The 20,467-nt window shown below is 40.4% G+C and overlaps 1 protein-coding gene across 2 annotated transcripts in view; it reads right to left on the bottom strand.

Moving 5' to 3' along the window:
- HGF (hepatocyte growth factor) overlaps window positions 1–14,692 on the bottom strand; it is a 128,236-nt gene extending 113,544 nt beyond the window's left edge. For both annotated transcript variants that reach the window (XM_040343450.1, XM_040343451.1), the window contains exon 1: window positions 14,140–14,692. In XM_040343450.1, the coding sequence (XP_040199384.1) occupies window positions 14,140–14,317 (178 nt within the window). In that variant the 5' untranslated portion in view covers window positions 14,318–14,692. The remainder of the gene's footprint in view (window positions 1–14,139) is intronic.
- Window positions 14,693–20,467: the final 5,775 nt, after the last annotated feature.

Genomic DNA, 20,467 nt, shown 5'->3' with positions numbered 1-20,467 from the left:
GATTAGAATATCTTACAAAAAATACCACTTTCTAAGCGATTGTATGATAATCTGATCGTTAGTACACAGTATGACATTTTCTGAAGGGACAAACATAAAACCAGATTGTACGATTTTTGTTTAGTCAGTGTAATTTTAGACCCCTTTCACACTAGCATCGGCGTAAAATAGCGGTAAAATGCGGCGCATTGCAGCCATGCTTTTAACCCCCGCTAGTGGCTGAGGAAGGGTTAATACCGCCCGTAATGCGCCGCTGCAGCAGCGTATTGCCGGCGGTACGGCAGCGATGCCCATTGATTTCAATGGGCAGGTGCGCATTAGCATCGGTGAGTTCACCGCTGCTAATGCACTCCAAAGAAGATGCTGGCAGGACCTTTTCTGATGCCCTGCCAGCGCACCGCTCCAGTGTGAAAGCCCTCTGGAGTGTGAGGAGCAGCTGTTTAAGGGCAGATTGCAGGCGCTATTTTTAACGCTATAGCACCTGCAAAACAACCTTTAGAGTGAATGGGGTCTTAATCCGAAAATACAATAAAAATACATCACTTCAAGTCCGAATTTTCGTGCTTTTGTAAGCTAGGCATTTTTGATATGCAGACTAGCAAAAAAAACGGACAACCATTCTTCCGACAATTTACTTGTGTGAACTAGGCTTTAATCAGCTGGGGCATATAGTAATACAAGAAAGGAAATGGTCATATGCAGGGCTGGTGCAAGGACTTTTGACACCCTAGGCGAAACCTAATTTTGCCACTTCCCCCATGGCTCCACCCTGACTCCACCCCCTTTGCCATGCCCATGTATACCCCACCTTTTTAGTGAAGCACCCATCAAACGCTGCCTTACCAGAACCCATCAATGCAGCCTCACCAGCGCCCATAAATGCAGCCTCAACAGTGCCCATCAAATGCAGCCTCACCAGCACCCACCAAATGCAGAATCACCAGCACCCAACAGTGCAGCCTCTCCAGCGCCCATCAAATGCAGCCTCACCCGTGCCATACAATTCAGCCTACCATTGCCCATCATTGCAGCTTACCAGCACCCAAAGCAGCCTACCAGCACCCATCATTGAATGCTTGCTTCCATTCATTAGGGAGTTGGGTCACAGACACAGTCCTCTGCCACTGCTGCGCCTCTGACACTATGTGCAAATGGAGTGGCGGCTACCTGCTGATGCTGAGACTTGGTTGCTTGCTGCAGAGAGAAGAAAGTAGGAACACCAGTGGCCGGGCACCCTAGGCAGCAGTGCGCCCTAGGCAGCTGCCTAGCTTGCTTAGTTATAGCACCGGCCCTGGTCATATGCCTTACAAAGTGACACTTGTTCTTAACCACTTCAGCCCCAGAAGAATTCACCCCCTTCCTGACCAGAGCACTCTTTGCGATTCGGCACTGTGTCATTTTAACTGACAATTGCGCGGCCGTGTGATGTTGCATCCAAACAAAATTTACGTCCTTTTTTTCCCACAAATAGAGCTTTCTTTTGGTGTTATTTATCACCTCTGCGGTTTTAATTTTTTGCGCTATAAACAAAGAGCATACATTTTAAAAAAAAAAAAAAATGTTTACTTTGTGCTATAATAAATATCTCAAAAAATATATATACATTTTTTTTCCTCATTTTAGGCCGATGTGTATTCTTGTACATATTTTTGGTAAAAAAAAAAATGCAATAAGCGTATAGATTGGTTGGCACAGTTTCTACTAGTAATGGGCAGCGATCTGTGATTTTTATCGTGACTTCAACATTATGGCAGACACATCGGACACTTTTGATGCTATTTTTGGACCATTTTCATTTATGCAGTGATTAGTGCTATAAAAATTCACTGATTACTGTGTAAATGACACTGGCAGGGAAGGGGTTAACCACTAGGGGCGATAAAGGGGTTAAGTGTGTCCTAGGGAGTGATTCCAACTGTGGGGGGGTGGGCTACAAGTGACATGACAGTGATCACTGCTCCTTATCACAGGGAGCTGTAGATCACTGTTCTTATCCTTTCCCCTTCAAGTATAATTTCTGCCGAAGTGTCATACCAAGGTAGCAGCCCATACCTCCTACAAGGAGACAAACATGCACTCATGGAACCACTCAATATCTACCAAGAACCATTTAATCATTCCAGCTTGGTCTCTATCTCAAACTAATCACAGCCTAAAAAGTGTGGATAATTGGCATTCACGGAATGAGAAACATAAACCAACTTTTTTACAAATTTATGGTAGGGAGCTCTTTTAAATGTAATCTGTCACTTATTCAGAGCAAGCATGTGAACTCCCAGGATGCAGTGCTTTCTCCCGAGCAGCCAATTTTCAGCCCATAACATTGTCTTATGTGGAAGACATTAACCACTAGCCCCAGAAGTTTTTACCCCCTTCTTGACCAGAGAATTTTTTGCAATTCAAAACGGCGTTGATTTAGCTGACAATTTCGCAGTCGTGCAACGTTGTACCCAAACAAAATTGACTTTTTTTCCCTCACAAATAGAGATTTCTTTTGATGGTATTTGATCACCTCTGCGCTTTTTATTTTTTGCGCTATAAACAAAAAAAGAGCGAAGAATTTGAAAAAAAAAAAAATATTTCTTACTTTTTGCTATAATAAATATCCCCCAAAAATATATATACATTTTTTTCCCTCAGTTTAGGCCGATACGTATTCTTCTACCTATTTTTGGTAAAAGAATATTGCAATAAGTGGATATTGATTGGTTATAGCAATTAAAGGGACGTACAGGTACGCCCATTTGCCTGCCCCTGCCATTCTGCCGACGTAAATCAGGCAAGTGGTTAAGGACGTTAACCTAATGTAAGGTCCAATACCATCTAAAATGTTTTCCCAGGGTTAGAATTAAATATTACAATGGAGGAAAGGTGAGGGATATGGGGGAACCAGGGAAGGTGCATATCAGTAGGTGAGGGGGTTCTCTTCTTACAACAATCTTTTTACAGTCTGCCTGAAGTGTTGACTTATGAGTTGAGTTATAGAAACCTTTAAGTTTAAAAAAATTGCAATTTGGTGTGGGTATGATATTGATGTGAAAGCAAAATTGCAGTTTAAGGCAATATATATATATATTTTTTTATGTATGCCCCTGTAGCTGTACAGCTTTGTAGCCGTATTTTAACATGTATCCAAGTGTTCTACATTATAAATGGTAAGGAAAAAGAGGTCACATGATGATCCTTGTCCTTTTTATCTTACTGTGCCCTGACCTGAGGGAGGAGTCAGATGGAGCCAGTGCATCACTCTAATAAAACCCACTCCACTGGGATTCACTTTTAGCAGATATCATGAATCTCCAAACTAATACACACAATCTTATCTAAATAATACAGGAAACCAGATGTTCTATGGTACAAGTCTTTGCAGTCCAAATTACACCTAACATGCAGCTCCCTTTTATACTTCCTACTGCTGCTTTACAAGAGAATAATACATCACACATTATTACCTTCCGTGTGTGCAGGGGGCAAGTTCTGCAGTAACTTCATCTCATCCAGATGAAACTGGCTCTATGGAGGTTAAGTGTACCCAATTGAACACAATTGAAGTTCAGGAGGCATGTCAAAGGCAATGGGACTTTTGAGAGATCTTTTGAGTGTGCATACAGCAATGCCCTTCAATGAAAATTAATTGACACACAGTAAGGACGGAAAGGGGAGACAATTCTTCATATCTGATCACTGACATCACACAGGATCTCCCAACCAGTCAGCTTACTATGTAAAACAAGCCGGTGGGTGGGCTGAGAAGTCATTACTTCATTAGTGGAAGTAATACAGCTTGTAAATGAATCACTTCTAGCTGCAGTAGATTTAGCGGAGATTTGGGCAGATGAACAAGCCAAATCTGGCCATTTCGTTTTGCTTGCTCAGTGAACCTCAAAGAGCTAGAATTCTGGTTAAACTCTCTGTCGACTCAAACGCAAAGTTCATCTGTTACCATCACCATTAGCACAACCAAGAGAAGATTTTTTAAAGCACCACATTATGTGTTTAGAGCCAAGAGACTGAAGTAAACATTGCTAGACATAGCAGCTCTCTTTTGTAAAGGTAAGCCCCGCTGAGGAAGTTCAATTTGAACGTAACGCGTACAGGGGAGGTGCCACACTTTGGATGACGTCACCCACTGCCATCCTTCGTTATTACTCAGTACACTGTTGCCGTATGAGCCTGTATTTATCCTGTAATATGCGAGTAGTTTTAAGTTGGATTTTAATAAACTGCTTTTTTTGATCGCACAGTGAGCACTTAGATCTCCTCCCATCTTTTTTTGTACTGTTCTCACTGACGGTATCATTTTGGAGGAAAAGCCACCTTAGTGTTTATACCTGCTATCCATCTGTTGTGCAGGATTTGCCTTTTTGACTACCTGTTAGCTCAGGAGTCTACTTAGTGAGGTGAGAGTAGATAAGAGATTGGAGGTGGAGGGTCTGTCACCATATTACCTGCTGCTGTAGATCTTCACCAGTGGATTTGACATTCATCTTTTGGGACTTGAGTTTGCATAAATTGTGGACTTTGATTTATTTTGCACTGCACTCCATTGTTTATATTATCTTATTTGGATCGTTGTGAAAATCTTCAATGTTCAGCTTGCATTTATCTGGAGGGTATTATTTAAAGTGGAGCTCCGCCGTTAAAAAATATATTAAAAGCCAGCAGCTACAAATACTGCAGCTGCTGACTTTTAATACATGGACACTTACCTGTCCTGGAGTCCAGTGACGTCTGCAGCAGAAGACGAGCAATCGCTCGTCTATCTGCTGCCCCCACCGCCATCCTCGGTGAGGGAATCAGGAAGTGAAGCATTCCGGCTTCACTGCCCGATTCCCTACGGCGCATGCGCGAGTCGCGCAGCACCGTCCTCACTGGTCCCTGCTGTGTTCTGGCAGCTGAGTGTTTCCCAGAACACAACGGGCGGGGGCGGGAAATGTCGCACTACCCGCAGAGAGGACTCCCAGAAGTGGGTGCAAATACCTGTCTTAGATAGGTATCTGCACCCCCCTGAAAGGTGTCAAATGTGACACCGGTGGGGTGGAGGGTTCCGATGAGAGGCAGTTCAACTTTAGGGTGGAGCTCTGCTTTAATATAATTGTTTGCGCTGATTGCACACCTTGTTATATATAAGCCATCATATATGTGTTTTTCACAGAAGTTGCTTGGATATGTTTAAATGTTTAATTCCTAATAAAAAAAAACGCAGTAATGCTTCAACATACTTATAGTCCACCATAAAGAAAAAAGCTACAACCACTAGTGGCATTGGATCCTGTTCACCACAACCTATTTCCAAATACTCCAAGCTTTTGGTCAGCTACATACATTACAGAAACAGAAGACATAATCCATGTAAAGAAGTGCAATGATGAGTTATGCCCTGTACACACGATCGGTCTATCCGATGAAAAGGGTCTGATGCTTTTTTCTATCAGTTATCCGATGAAGCTGACTGATGATCAGTCGTGCCTACACACCATCAGTTAAAAAAACGATCGTGTCAGAACGTGGTGGCGTAAAACACAACGACGTGCTGAAAAAAATGAAGTTCAATGCTTCCAAGCATGCGTCGACTTGATTCTGAGCATGCGGGGATTTTTAACCGATGGACGTGCCTACAGACAATCTGTTTTTTCTATAGGTCTTTTATCCATCAGATAATTTTAAAACAAGTTCCTAATTTTTTAACCGATGGATAAATAACCGATGGGGCCCACACACGATCGGCTTAGTCTGATGAAAACGGTCCATCAGACCGTTTTCATCAGACAAACCGATCGTGTATACATGGCATAAGAAGTATAAAAATCAGATACAAATATGGCTGTATTTTGTGCCTGATTTTAATAAATGTTCTTGATCGCTGCACTTCTCTCCATGGACTGTGTTCCACTAAAAAACATAGCTTAGTGATTGTAAAGTACTGGTAAATAAAAAAAAATAATGATAAAATAACTTGCTGACAAAAAAAAAACATTACATTACACTTCAACACAAAGCATTTGATGGAGACATTGTAATACTGACCAAAAAAGCTACAGACAAGCCAATAAACTGCCCTAGTGTAGCCACATGATTCATTTAATATTATCATCTTTTTTTCCAGTGATCTAACATTTACAACCACAATGACTTGACATTTTTTCCTCCTGAAACTTATTACAAATCAATTGTCATCCCATGTTCCTTGCTGGCAAAACCCAGATGTTTTCCTCTCTCATTGGCAAATACAATTATTTATTTAAAAGCAGCTCAAAGTTCACTGTTACATGACCTTTATATCCTTACTGTAAAGTACTTTCCTCAGATAACTACTGCTTTTGGCAATTTCCTGTATTTATTTTGTAGCAATGATAACTGTATACAAATCATTAGTCTTTATGAAACGTCCACTTGCAAATTTTCTTTAAATATTACATGTGCTACATCAATGCAAATATTTTTTAAACAAAAGCTACCTCCTTTCATTTCTCAAAGAATATGCGTATTATGAGTTTGCATGACTTATACTATAGCTTAGTAATTTCTTGGTCCTACTGTAAAGAACAAAAAATACTTCTCATAAAGGACAAATAGTGCATACTCTTGAAGTAGTGGATATCCAACAGCAGAATAATAAAGAGAAAACAAAATATTTTGATAAATATAAAATAAAAAAATAACGCTTAGAACTTTTCAAGTGTAATCAGTGACAAAAATCAGTTGTTTTGGTCAGGGTATCTCGTACTGAATAGCTTAATATTTTGTTGTAGCTGTATCGGGTACTTAGAAAATAGTCTAGAGTCAAGTGCTTCTTTCTAATGCCAGTTCCAGTGGCGTACCAATGAGGGGAGGAGGGCGGTCTGGCCCAGGTTCCACACATTGGGGGTGTCAGCCTGTCGCCCCCCCCCCTGCGAGTGAAGCGCTGACAGTGGGGTGCCAGTCACAGGCAGCAGTGGCAGCGCTGTGACATGTCAGGGCAGGGAGAGGTGAGCCGTGACAGGGTGCGGGGGTTCCTGTGTGACACCTATGGCCACCTGCCAGATGCACTTGGTGTCACTCACAGCCAGGGGAAAGAGACAGTGAGCAGCGCTGAATAGAGGACAGGCGGCAACTGCTGGACTTAACTTTTAAAGTTAACCAGCAGGTGAATGGTTGCTAGGTGGTCCTAGCAACCAATCATTAGCTTGTTAATATGAAAACTTAACACCAGCAGTTCCCGCCCTCTGTAGTGTGCTGCTGTGTCTCCAGCTCTGCATGCATACCCCCGTAAGGTAGGAAGGGGCAATGTGTAATGTGCAGGGGTCCAGAGCTGGGGGATGTGTAATATGCCGGGGTCCAGAGCTGGTCAGGGGCTGTGTAATGTGCAGGGATCCAGAGCTGTGGGGGGATATGTAATGTGCAGGGGTTCAGAGCTGGGGTGGGGGGGCTGTGTAATGTGCAGGAATCCAGAGATAGTGTGGGGTGATGTGTAGTGTGCAGGGGTCCAGACCTGTGGGGGGCTCCTGCCTGCTGATCTATGGTCATCTGCTCCCTGCAAAAAAACAGCTGATGCTGTCTGCTACACCAGACCCCATGCCACTCTTTGCCCTTACACCTGCTCAATCTCCACCATATACATGACACCCAGGAGGCTGTTGGGGAGGACTCCTTGCCTAAGCAAGGATTACAGAAGTGGGAGCTGGTACCAAAAAAAAGAAAGGTACCCGCTCCTCCCAAAAAAACTGTAATTCAGTTAGAGGCTGGGGGAGGGAGTGAACCAGTGATACTTCACTTTTTGAGTGAAGTTCTGCTTTAAGAATTAGGCTTTGTAAGGGCTTAAAAAATTACTTTTTTTTTCAATGCCCCCAAGGTGTTCAGCTCAATCTGCAGTACTTACTTTCATAGGCGGGAGCTGACCCCACAACACAGAAAGACATATACAGATTGTTTGTGCCAATGGCATAAGTGTACAATATGGCAGAACAGTTACAATGATTTTGCCAGTATCACAGAAATATGATTGTGGGTCTAACAACATTCCCGGACCAGGTAACTGAAGGAGGGGTAGGCAAGGAAAGTGCGTTTTTGTCAGAGGTGTTGTGCCTTGCCCAGACATCTCAGGAAAATAAAATAAACATGAGTAACAAGGACCCATCTTGGTTTGCTTTGGATTCAAACAGGACTTTTACAATGCCTCTGGGTAAAACTATGGCCTCTCACAAATCAATCTTTGCTATGCATACACGCTCTCTCTCTCTCTCTCTCTCTCTCTCTCTCTCTGCACGTTTTAATTCCTAAATATTAAGGCTGTAGAAATATAGGCACAGTCAGGTATATATGACCCATAGAAAAAAAAGCCTGGGATTACAAACTCTGAGGCCATGATATGTTAACTGGCTACAGGTGGATTTTACATAGAAGTACAGCATGTTATAGCCAAGCACTGCGAGGCTGAAAGACAAAAGCTTTGAACAAGTTCCCTGAAGGTATTTTAAAAAGCTATTTTCCAGGAGCATATACTGTTTTGTCTGGTTTTGGTATGAAGGTAATATTATTGGGTGTTTCAGCTATGCTCAGTAGAAGTCTTGTTACATTGGGTTGCAGAAATCAAATTGTACTGCAGAAATCATTGCAAACCTCTAAATGCATAGCGGTAAAGTGTAGAGGCCCCATAGTTTCACCAGTGGTGGACAGAAGGTTGTAGTTCAGCAGCACGCTATGCGGTCTCTGCTCTTGTACACCCTTGAGATGCAGTACTCCCACAAGACACAAGCATCTGCCATTAAGCTGAAGTTTAAATGTTCTCATTCTTTGGAGCATATCATTGCAAAATAATCAGTTAATATGATTCCCAAAACTTTTTATCTTTAACTATGGATCATCATGCAGGTTATATATATGCAAATTACATAATAACCAAAATCTGAAAAAGATACCTACATTTAAAGACCCACTCTCCAAAATCATGATCAAAATAACTATAACGCATTTAAGTCGGTTGCTATTCTATGTTATCACAAAGTAACACTTTGGTCTTATATAATCCTAAATTTCTGCATTGTTCTGTGCACAAAATGTGCTTGACTTTATTATTTTAAATACATAAATAAGCTCTCTCATTATTTAATTGAGTTACAAAGTGATCAAATTCTTTGGGGAATGTTCTTTTCCTAAAGCTTCAAGCCATATTTCTGTAACCTCAACATGTTATAAATAGCAAGGCTGGCGTTCATATGTTCCACAGATAACAACATACAACAGCATTAAAGCCAGGCCACTGGCAATGCTCCAAATACAGCTGTACCCCTTGAACTACACATGCTGCTGATGCTTACATGTCCATTCATGGAATTCACACAGATAAATATGTCCCAGATTACTGTTAAATGCTCTTGGCATATTCCTTAACAAATAAATGACACATAACTCATAAATTAACAAGACACTTCCACATTGTGATGTTTACAACAGAACAAACCAATTTGCATGTTACAGACCATTACACATAGCCATGGTTAATCCGTCTGCTTAAATACACAATCTTATTTTAATGATCCTTCAATGTCATTTCAGAGAGGTTTACAACACAGTTACATTGTGTTTCGAATAACCAACAAGGCTACATGATGATGCCACAAACCATAGGTTGGTACACAATTTGTGCTATCAAGTCATAATAATAACAACGGCTCTGCAACATATAAGAACATGGCAAAACTACGAGGATAAGCTCACATATGCAAACATTTATAATCCTGTTTTTTTTGGAAGTTCATCTTGCTAAAACATTTATCTACAAAGATAAACCGGTGAACATTTTATTCTAGCTATGCAAACCATAAATATGCAGTGGAAAACATTATATCGTTAGATCAGATATATAAACGAAACAAGAGCAACGTTTTTTGCTATTTTTTATATTACAGTCCAGTTACTAAGAAAGAATAAATAAAAGCAACTAACGAAAACTAAATAAAAATAATTTTTTAATGCCAAGTACCCATAAGCCAAGAAGCTAATAGAAAAAAGGTTAAAAAGTTAGCAAATTCTGTACATCTCAGTTATCTCAATGCACCCTGCATCCTGTCACATGACTTATACTGAGCCAAATACGCCAGAACTAGACTGTACAGATGCACTGAAATTACCAATTTTCTCAGAGAGTAATTTGCAGATATCTTGTTATTTGTCATTTGACTGAGGTTAATTTAAGAACGGTTGCAAAGACGCTCGACCTCTGTTAGGAGTTCTACTATTAAACTCGTGTACAGTAAGTACATCTGCTAACCGCCAGATTATCATCAGATAATTCATGAATGCATCAAACATGCATTTTAAAACCTGCTTTGTTTTTTTAAAGTAATCCCTTACAATTTTAAGTACCTTTTTATTCTACATTGTATTTCCCAGTAAATGCACCCCAAATAAATATAAAAAAATAAGTAATATCGGGTCAAGGTGTTATTTTTTTATATAAATCACAATACTGTGACTTAATACAATTTTTTTAATTAAACCTACAAAACTATATATTATTTGCAGATTTTTGCAGCCTTTAAGTGTGGTGGCTGCATTTGTATCCTTTTATCAGACTTGTTTCCTTCATTGTCACCTAGTGATCCTGCCAGTGACATACTTCCTGTCCTAGGGTGAGAACACTCACTCGCTGTAATTCATCTATGGAGGAGCAGTGTTGTCAATCTAGCCTACCCCCCTCATTTGGGCTACAAACACTTACCACTTTCCTTGTCTCTGACACATAGGACAGAGGTGTTATGTAGTTCACAGAAGGGAACTGGAAAGACTGATATCATTGTTTGAGTTTTCAGACAGTACACAGAAAGTTAAAAGATCATAGCATTTCTGACAAGATCAGCAGGTGTTTTTTATATTTGAAGAAAGTGAAAAAAAAAAAAAAAAACTAAAGCAGCCTCTACATCTAAGGAATGGTAGCCTGCACCATATAGCAGCCCTTACATCCAAGGACTAGTAGCCTGCACTATATAGCAGCCCCTACATCCAAGGACTGGTAACCTGCATTATATAACAGTCCCTACATCCAATGACTGGTAACCTGCACTATATAGCAGCCCCTACATCCAAGGACCGGTAGCCTGCACTATATTGCAGCCCCTACATCCAAGGACTGGTAACCTGCACTATATAGCAGCCCCTACATCCAAGGACTGGTAACCTGCACTATATAGCAGCCCCTACATCTAAGGACTGGTAACCTGCATTATATAACAGACCCTACATTCAAGGATGTGTAACCTGCACTATATAACAGCCCCTACATCAAAAGACTGGTAACCTGCATTATATAACAGCCCCTACATCCAAGGACTGGTAACCTGCACTATATAGCAGCCGCTACATCTAAGGACTGGTAACCTGCATTATATAATAGCCCCTACATCCAAGGACTGGTAACCTGCATTATATAATAGCCCCTACATCTAAGGACTGGTAACCTGCATTATATAACAGCCCCTACATCCAAGGACTGGTAACCTGCATTATACAACAGCCCCTACATCCAAGGACTGGTAACCTGCATTATACAACAGCCCCTACATCCAAGGACTGGTAACCTGCATTATATAACAGCCCCTTCATCCAAGGACTGGTAACCTGCATTTTATAACAGCCCCTACATCCAAGGACTTTCTAACCTGCATTATATAACAGCCCCTACATCCAAGGACTGGTAACCTGCACTATGTAACAGCCCCTACATCCAAGGACTGGTAACCTGCATTATATAACAGCCCCTACATCTAAGAAAACCAGCACTATGTACATGCACTATATAACAGCCCTTACATCTAGAAATTGTAAACCTTCACTATATATATATATATATATATATATATATATATATATATATATATATATATATATATATATATATATATAGTTTCTAACTTCTTATAGAATTAGAGACCCTCTTTAATTAATGCACCCTTGGGCATTATACAAAGGTGAGAAGATCTAAGCAGCAAACAAAACAGCGGACGATCCTTGCAATCGTGGATTGCATATGCAATCCTGGATTGTCTGAACATGCACGTTAGTGCACTTACCACTAACCCAGTAAATTCAGTTTGTCTTGGGGGGACAGTAGTGAAAAAATATAAGACTATTTTTTTTTTTATTCCATAGATTAATTGGTCAGAGGGAGTCCTTAGAGAGCTTTTGCGACCTGACATATTTGTAGGCAATTTTAAAACCCAATTTCTTCACTTTCGTTTGGAGTTGCCATTTGTTCAGCTTTTCTAATGCAATTACTAGTGTAGGTTCTGTTCTCTCACAGTGCTAATTCTGTACAGTGATATAAGAATGTGTGTGTTATTTCACTCTGTCATGTCATATAACCTATGCATTTATAACTATATTTACTCATTTTTTTTCATCAACTTATTTTTATTTTATGGTAAAAAATAATAACTAACTAACGGAAGGCCTTTCCATGAGTGCTTGAAGTGATAAAAGTGCCAAATATAATCCAACAATCTGTGCTATACCCATTTGTAATATTGCAAATTCTGTGGCAGCAATTTAAAACTGCACACGGACTCCACGTATTCCATAATGCAAATTGGTAGTGAAATGTAAGACTGAAAACCCCGGCAACCATTCACAGCAGATTTTCTTTTAAACACAATAGAAGGGAAATGACAGGACTTTGCATTAGTTATTTGCAATGCATTATTTTATTAAAGTATCCTTACCTATATACTCTGTACAATCTAAAATAGGGGTAATATCACAATAAAGCACTAACACCAGGGTGACAATTAACTGGTTAAACTGCCTAGTAAATGTTTAAAGAATAATAAAAAAAAAACACTTCTTTCAATTTCTGTTATCCCAGAATGCTTCACTGTATAATTTTTGTTTGAACTCCAAAGCTAATCCATCAAAATTGTATTTGTAAATTCCACCTTTGAAGTTCTATTAACACTACTGATAAATTATAGCTGGTATTATATACAGTAAGTATTGCTGTGTTGATAATAGCACCTATACAGACACGAGTGATTTGAAAAATAGCCTGAAGATAGGTATTCCAAACATGCATGTGACTTAGACAGTAAAAGTAACCTGACACATTTTTTTTCTTCTAGGTGGAAAACCAGATCAGTCTTAAGCCAAAAGCGCCGCATTTATCAGTTCTGTGCAGTTCATTTTACTAACTCGCTGCAATGAATTCTATACAGATCATTTGCACCAATTCACCCAGTTAGTAAGTGACCTTTTTTATTTCAGGTCAACAATTTATCAGTCTTTCCGCCGCACACGTACACTCATGATAAAACACACATCAGATGTAGATGAAAAGAAAGCCAGAGGGGAATTGTCTGATTAATTCAGACAAACTTGGACAAAGTTTAGATTTTCCCTATTGTACGAAACGATGGAATTGATAAACTCATACCCCAACAGTTAATTCAACCAATCCAGGCTAATTATACATGAATAAATAATATAAACGTAGCATGCTAGATTTTGATTATTATTGTTTTTTTTATAGTTGAAGAAAGTGAGAAATCTAAAACTAAAGCAGCCCCTACATCTAATGACTGGTAGCCTAGATTTTCTATGTGAATACACTTTTAAACAGATTAACAAACAAAACTTGTACAAAATGAATGCCTGGTAAGTTAAAAAAAACAATGAAAAAATAATATCTAGATCTATACCATTTTATTCCTGTGTCACTCCAATGGAAAGCTCAGTGTATATCACATACTCATTTTAGTCATACCATATATAAATCTAAAAATTTAATATAAAATCTAAGAATTAAAAAATATAGGTAATATCCTGCAGTTTTAAAAATAAGGATAACATTAGATGTTTAAAGCAAAGATTTATTATTTCAATTACTTTCAATGACTTTTTGCAGCTTTGTTTCTCTTTATTTCTATGCCCTATTACAGATATATTTGATCACGATCAAATATAAATCCTCTGCAATCATCAGATATAAATCTAAAAATTATGCAATGTGCAAAACAGCTTTTAAAAACAATTTTTGTTCCATTTTGAATAATAATCCACATAACTAATAATTAAATTGCCAACAAATATGTAGAGATCATCATTACTTTTCATCATTGTTGCTGTATAGAGCAAGACATTTAAAGGTCACCACTGATGTAAAGAACTCACCTGCACACAGGATAAGCAGAAAGGCAAGCAGGAGTTTTGCTACCCACATGTTGACCCTGGCAGATGTGATAGGGATGTTGACTGACTGCAGAGCACCATTCAGTAAAGAGATGTGCTTCTCAGCTGCTCCTCTTAGTACTCTGGCTAAGGCTGAGTGACTCCTCCTCCCCTTTCCCATTGCATGATTGCAATCATAAGAATGGTTTCTTAGCCGAGAGCAGTGGTAAAAGTTCTCAGTTGCTTGTAGGTTACAATGTCAGTTGTTCCAGGGATTTGCATGTAACAGATACATTAGAGATTCGCTTAGTAGCAGCAGCCCCTAAAGGCTTCTCCGCTGGTACTGCAGGGCTTTAAGTATCCCTAAGGAAGAAGCTGTGAAATCTTATCTGAAATCTGATCATTAGATTTTAGATGGAGAAGTATTTGATCCTGATAACACTCTGCAGCTTTTCCACTCCCACTTTAAAAATCAGCAAGCTTTCATAGCACAATGTACCTAATGACAGCAAGTTTATACACCATAGTGCACGAAAGGCGAATGTTCTTTCTCCAGCAGAGTCACTGCAACTGGAGTTCTGCTGACAGTGCCTAAGAAATGTAAGCACAAGAAAGTGTAAACTGCAGCCTGCAATTGCATAATAACACATTTCTGGAGAAGTATGTTGTTTAACACAAACAGTAATTCATTAGTATGGTAAGCTTCTTTCTGTAAAGCATTGGATGATTAATACAAATAATCTGTCTTTTTTACATTCATATTTATGTTAATGCCTATGTTTATTAATGATAATAAAAAAAATATGATCCCTTGTGCAGCTGGCTCACGCCTTAATTTTTTTCTTTTCACCGTCATGATCTGCTGTAGGGATTAATAGACCCAAGGGACCTGTCATATGCACTCATCAAGAGTGCTGACTATGCCAACCCTTTCTGCCCTCCTCCCCTTCCTTTCACCATTTATAGGAGCTGTACTTTTGCTTCCATGAATGAAAAACAATTTGTGAATGGAGGATAGTACAGCTTCTGTGAATGCAGGAGACGGACAGAAAGAATAGGTACAGTCAGCACACTATCTGAGTGCATACAACAGGTCCCGCAGCTCTAATAACCCCTGCTACACTGGAAGATTATGGTGGTTGGGTAGGGGGTGGATTTGAGGAGAAATACAGTACTGTGCAAAGGTTTTTGACAGGTATGAAGAAATGCTGCAAAGCAAGAATTCTCCCTAGAACAGGGATATGCAATTAGTGGACCTCCAGCTGTTCCAAAACTACAAATCCCATCATGCCTCTGCCTTTGGGTGTCATGCTTGTTGCTGTCAGAGTCTTGCTATGCCTCATGGGACTTGTAGTTCTGCAACAGCTGGAGGTCCGCTAATTGCTTATCCCTGCCCTAGAATATATATTTTAATTGTTTATTTTTACCAAATTACAAAATGCAACAGAAGAAAAATGTAAATGATATCAATATTTGGTGTGACTACCCTTTAGCTTCAAACCAGCATTAAATCTTCCTAGTACACTTGCACATAGTTTTTGAAGGAACTCAAAAGGTAGGTTGTTCCAAATATCTTGGAGAACTAACCACAGTTCTTCTATGGCTGCCTCTGATGGTTCTGTCTCCTCATGTAATCCTCAGATGCTTCTGTTTCCTTGTGTAATCTAAGACAGACTCAATGGTGTTAAGATCAGGGCTCTGTGGGGGGCCAAACCATCACTTCCAGGACTCCTTGTTGTTCGATATGCTGAAGATAGTCACTAAGTGGCTGTATATTTGGGGTGGTTTTCCTGTTGCAGAATACATTTGGGGCCAATCACATGCCTGCCTGATGGAATGACATGATGAATAACTATCTGCCTGTATTTCTCATCTTTGAGGACACCATTGACCAAGAAACTTTCAGGACTATAGACTCAGTGGTTGGCTAAAGAAAAAGTAAGGCAGCAGATGAAAGACAGATCATGTTTACAGAAGACGTCCAGCAGTGCCATCAGTACAGAACTGGTGAAAACCAGAGGGACCCAGGTACACCCATCTACTGTCCAGAGAAGTCTGGCCAGAAGTAATTTTCATGAAAGAATTGTTGCCAAAAAGCCATACCTCTGACACGGAAACAAGGCTAAGCGACACAACTATATGAAAACATAGGAACTGGGGTGCAAAAAAAAGCCAGCAAGTGCTCTGGACTGATGAGCCAAAATTTGAAATATTTGGCTGTAGAAAGAAGAGCTGGAAAGCGGTACAATATTGAGTATCTGCAGGCAACAGTGAAGCATAGTGGCAGTTCCCTGCTAGTTTGGGCCTGCATTTCTGCTAATGAAGTTGGAGATTTGGTAAAGATCAATGGTGTCCTTGATGCTTAGAAATAAAGGAGAGATACTTTTCCATCAAATTGGTTGGCCTCAAATTTATTCTGCAGCTGGACAATGACCTCAAACATACAGCCAATGCAATTAAGAACTATCTTCAGCTTAAAGGGGTTGTAAAGGTAAAAACATTTTTCCTAAATAGCTTCCTTTACCTAAGTGCAGTCCTCCTTCACTTACCTCATCCTTCGATTTTGCTTTTAAATGTCCTTATTTATTCTGAGAAATCCTCACTTCCTGTTCTTCTGTCTGTAACTCCACACAGTAATACAAGGCTTTCTCCCTGGTGTGGAGTGTCGTGCTTGACCCCCTCCCCTGGAATACAGGAGAGTCAGGACGCTCTCTACATTGCAGATAGAGAAAGAAGCAGTGTGTTAGTGGGCGTCCTGACTCTTCTGTATTCCAGGGGAGGGGTGGAGGATGACATTCCATACCAGGGAGAAAGCCTTGCATTACTGTGTGGAGTTACAGACAGAAGAACAGGAAGTGAGGATTTCTCAGAAGAAATAAGGACATTTAAAAGCAAAATCGAAGGATGAGGTAAGAGAAGGAGGACTGCACTAAGGTAAAGGAAGCTATTTAGGGAAAAAATGTACCTTTACAACCCCTTTAAAGAAGAACTAGGAGTCCTGAAAGTTGTGGTTTGGCCCCCAGAGAGCCCTGATTGCAACATCATGAAGTCTGTCTGGGATGACTTGAAGAGACAGAAGGTTTAGAGACAGTCTACATCCACAGAAGATCTGTGGTTAGTTCTCCTAGATGTTTGGAACAACCTACCTGCTGAGTTGCTTCAAAAACTGTGTGGAAGTGTATCCAGAAGAATTTATGGTGTTTTGAAGGCAAAGATTGGTTTGGATTTATTTTATGTTCACTTACTTTCCATTAGGCTAACTAAAAAAATAAACTATTAACACGTCTGAAAGCATTCTTACATTCTTTACAGCACATTTTCACACCTGCCTAAAACTTGTGCACAGTACTGTATTTCAACCAAAGCAGGAGCCAGCAGTACAAGGGAACAGATCAGTTTGATTGTAAGTAATGTCCCTTGTTCTCTGACTTGTTTTTAATAAACATATTTAAACAGCCCTGACAAAAAGTTGTTCTAAATGCTGAAGGTTTTTTACTTTAATGCTATTTCTGCATTAAGGTAAAAAAAACCTTTTAGCTGCTGATGCCCCTCCCCTAAATACTTTTCTGAATAGTCTCGCCCAGTGATGTGCACAAGAGCAGCATTGCTGCTCTCTCTCTTTCCTCACTGGACTGTGTGAAAGCAGTAAGAACCATTGGCTCCCACTGCTGTCAATCAAATCCAGTGAGTCGGGGGTGTGGCACAATAGATGCACACGGTGCAGCTCAGGGTTGACCCTGCATGAACAATCCCCCTAGCAAGCAGCTTGCTGGGGGGTACTCAAAGGGGAAGGAGCCAAAAGTGCCAGCAGGGGAATGGAGAAGAGGAGGATTGGGCCTGCCCTGTGCAAAACCATTACACTATGTAGGCAAGTATTACATGTTGATTATTTAAAAAAAAAATAATGGCCCAGATTCTTAAAGACTTACGACGGCGTATCTCCAGATACGCCGTCGTAAGTCCGAATGGCCGCCGTCATATCTATGCGCCTGATTCATAGAATCAGTTACGCATAGATTTGGCCTAGATACGAGCGGCGTAAGTCTCCTATGCCGTCGTATCTTGGGGTGCATATTTACGCTGGCCGCTAGGTGGCGCTTCCGTTGAATATGTAAATGAGCAAGATACGCCGATTCACGAATGTACGTATGCCCGTCGCAATTAGTTATGCCGTTTACGTAAGACATACGTCGGCGTAAAGTTAAAGCTGGTCTCTAGGTGGCGCAGCCCATACAAGGTATGGACGTCGGAACAAGCGTATCTTTTTACGTCATTTACGTAAGTCGTACGTGAATAGGGCTGTGCGTAAGTTACGTTCACGTCGTAGGCAGTGTTCGACGTATCTTAGGCATTCTATCCGACGCATGCGCACTGTGATACGTCTACGGACGGTGCATGCGCCGTTCATTCGAAGCGTCATTTACGTGGGGTCATGTTTAATTTACATAAAACACGCCCACCTCTTCATCAATTGAATTACACGCGCTTACGCCGACACATTTACGATACGCCACCGTAACTTAGGACGCAAGTGCTTTGTGAATACTGCACTTGCCTCTCTAAGTTGCGGCGGCGTAGCGTAAATACGATAAGCTACGCCCGCTCAATGTAACGCCGCCCTACGTGAATCTGGGCCAATGTTTTTAATATAATTTAATAAAACGTTTAATATCACTTTAAATTATACAGTTTTCTTTCTCCGGCTTGTGACTAGAGAAGGAAGAAGCAGCAGACTGATATGGTTGCCCCTTTGCTCACTCTGCTCTCCTCTCCTGTCAAAATATTACTTATCAGCTTATGTAAACTGAAGTTCAACTGACTGCTCCCATTGCTGGCCATGAGGAAATGCGTCCTTCACCCTATTTAACCACTTAACCACCGCACGCCGTAGAATAACGGCAGCAGGGTGGTTCCTTAACTCTGGGAGGACGTCATATGACGTCCTCCCAGAATCTCGCTCCCGTGCGCACCCTGGGGCGCGCACACGGGAGTGTCCGTGACCGCTGGGTGCTGAGGAACCGTGCGTTACGGATCACAGTAAATCGCTGCTGATAGCGGCGGTTTACCACGTGATCGCTCCGTCCAATGAGGAGAGGGGAGAGAGCGGAGGCAGCAGCAGTGCTGTTGGCTGGAAATGTGACAAATGCAGTCACAGATCCAGCCATCCATCCATCCCTGCTCAGCCATCCCTGCCCAATACATACAATACTCTGCCCCATACTGTGCAATCCCTGCAATACCCTGCAATGCCCCACAATACTCTGCAATACCCCACAATACTCTGCAATGCCCCGCAAAACTCTGCAATGCCCTGCAATACTCTGCAATACCCTGCAATGCCCCGCAATACTCTGCAATGCGAGCGTGTGCAATTTTGAAGGGTGACATGTTGGGTATCTATTTACTCTGCATAACTTCATCTTTCACATTATGCAAAAGAATGAAGAAAAAATACTAATTTGCTAAATTTTATAACAGAAACAAAGAAAAATTCATTTTTTTTACAGAATTTTCAGTCTTTTTTCTCCTATAGCGCAAAAAAAAAAAAACCCAACAGTGATTAAATACCCCCAAAATAAAGCTCTATTTGTGTGAAAAAAAGGACGAAAATTTAATTTGGGTAACATGTTGTATGACTGAGTAATTGTCATTCAAATTGTGAGAGCACCGAAAGCTGAAAATTGGTCTGGTTATTAAGGGGGTTTAAGTACCCAGTGGTCAAGTGGTTAAATACTGATGTCCAGGGAATATGCATTAGCTGTATTTGCATTCTAAAATATATGAATGCATGAATATTTTTTTAATGATATTTTTATAATGCTTGGAGTCCATCTTTATATGTTTTTTTAATGCTGTAGCTACAGCTTTATATAAATAAGGAGTAAATAGTCAGTACTGTCACTATAACACTGGCAAGTTACTAACATGGACAGAGTATATAGTGAACAGAGTGATGATCTTATTAGAATGATGATGCTTCCTTAGCATTCCGCAGGCTGGAGTGGGTCAAGTTAACAGGTGAACAGGTTATTATTTATTTATTTCAGGTACTTGTATAGCACCGTCAATTTACGCAGTGCTCTTACTTGTGCACCTATTTTCCAAAAAAGACCTCAAAGGATATTTGCATATTCTATTATAAATCTTGTGTCTGAACCAGTTTCGAATAAACTGTGGAAATCAGTAAGCAGTTATCAGATGCAGACTAAGCACCCAAAATATTAACCTGACACACATTATTCTAGGCCATGTTAGCTCTGCTCTCTTCTGCAGACATGCATACATAGTGCACAGAAGATAACTATGCAGCGTCTAGGTTGGCAATCATCCC

The sequence above is a fragment of the Rana temporaria genome, chromosome 3 (genome assembly GCF_905171775.1).
Source record: "Rana temporaria chromosome 3, aRanTem1.1, whole genome shotgun sequence".
Classification (NCBI taxonomy): Eukaryota; Metazoa; Chordata; class Amphibia; order Anura; family Ranidae; genus Rana; species Rana temporaria.
Note: the sequence above shows the minus strand (reverse complement) of the source record. Positions and strands in the feature narration are given on the sequence as shown.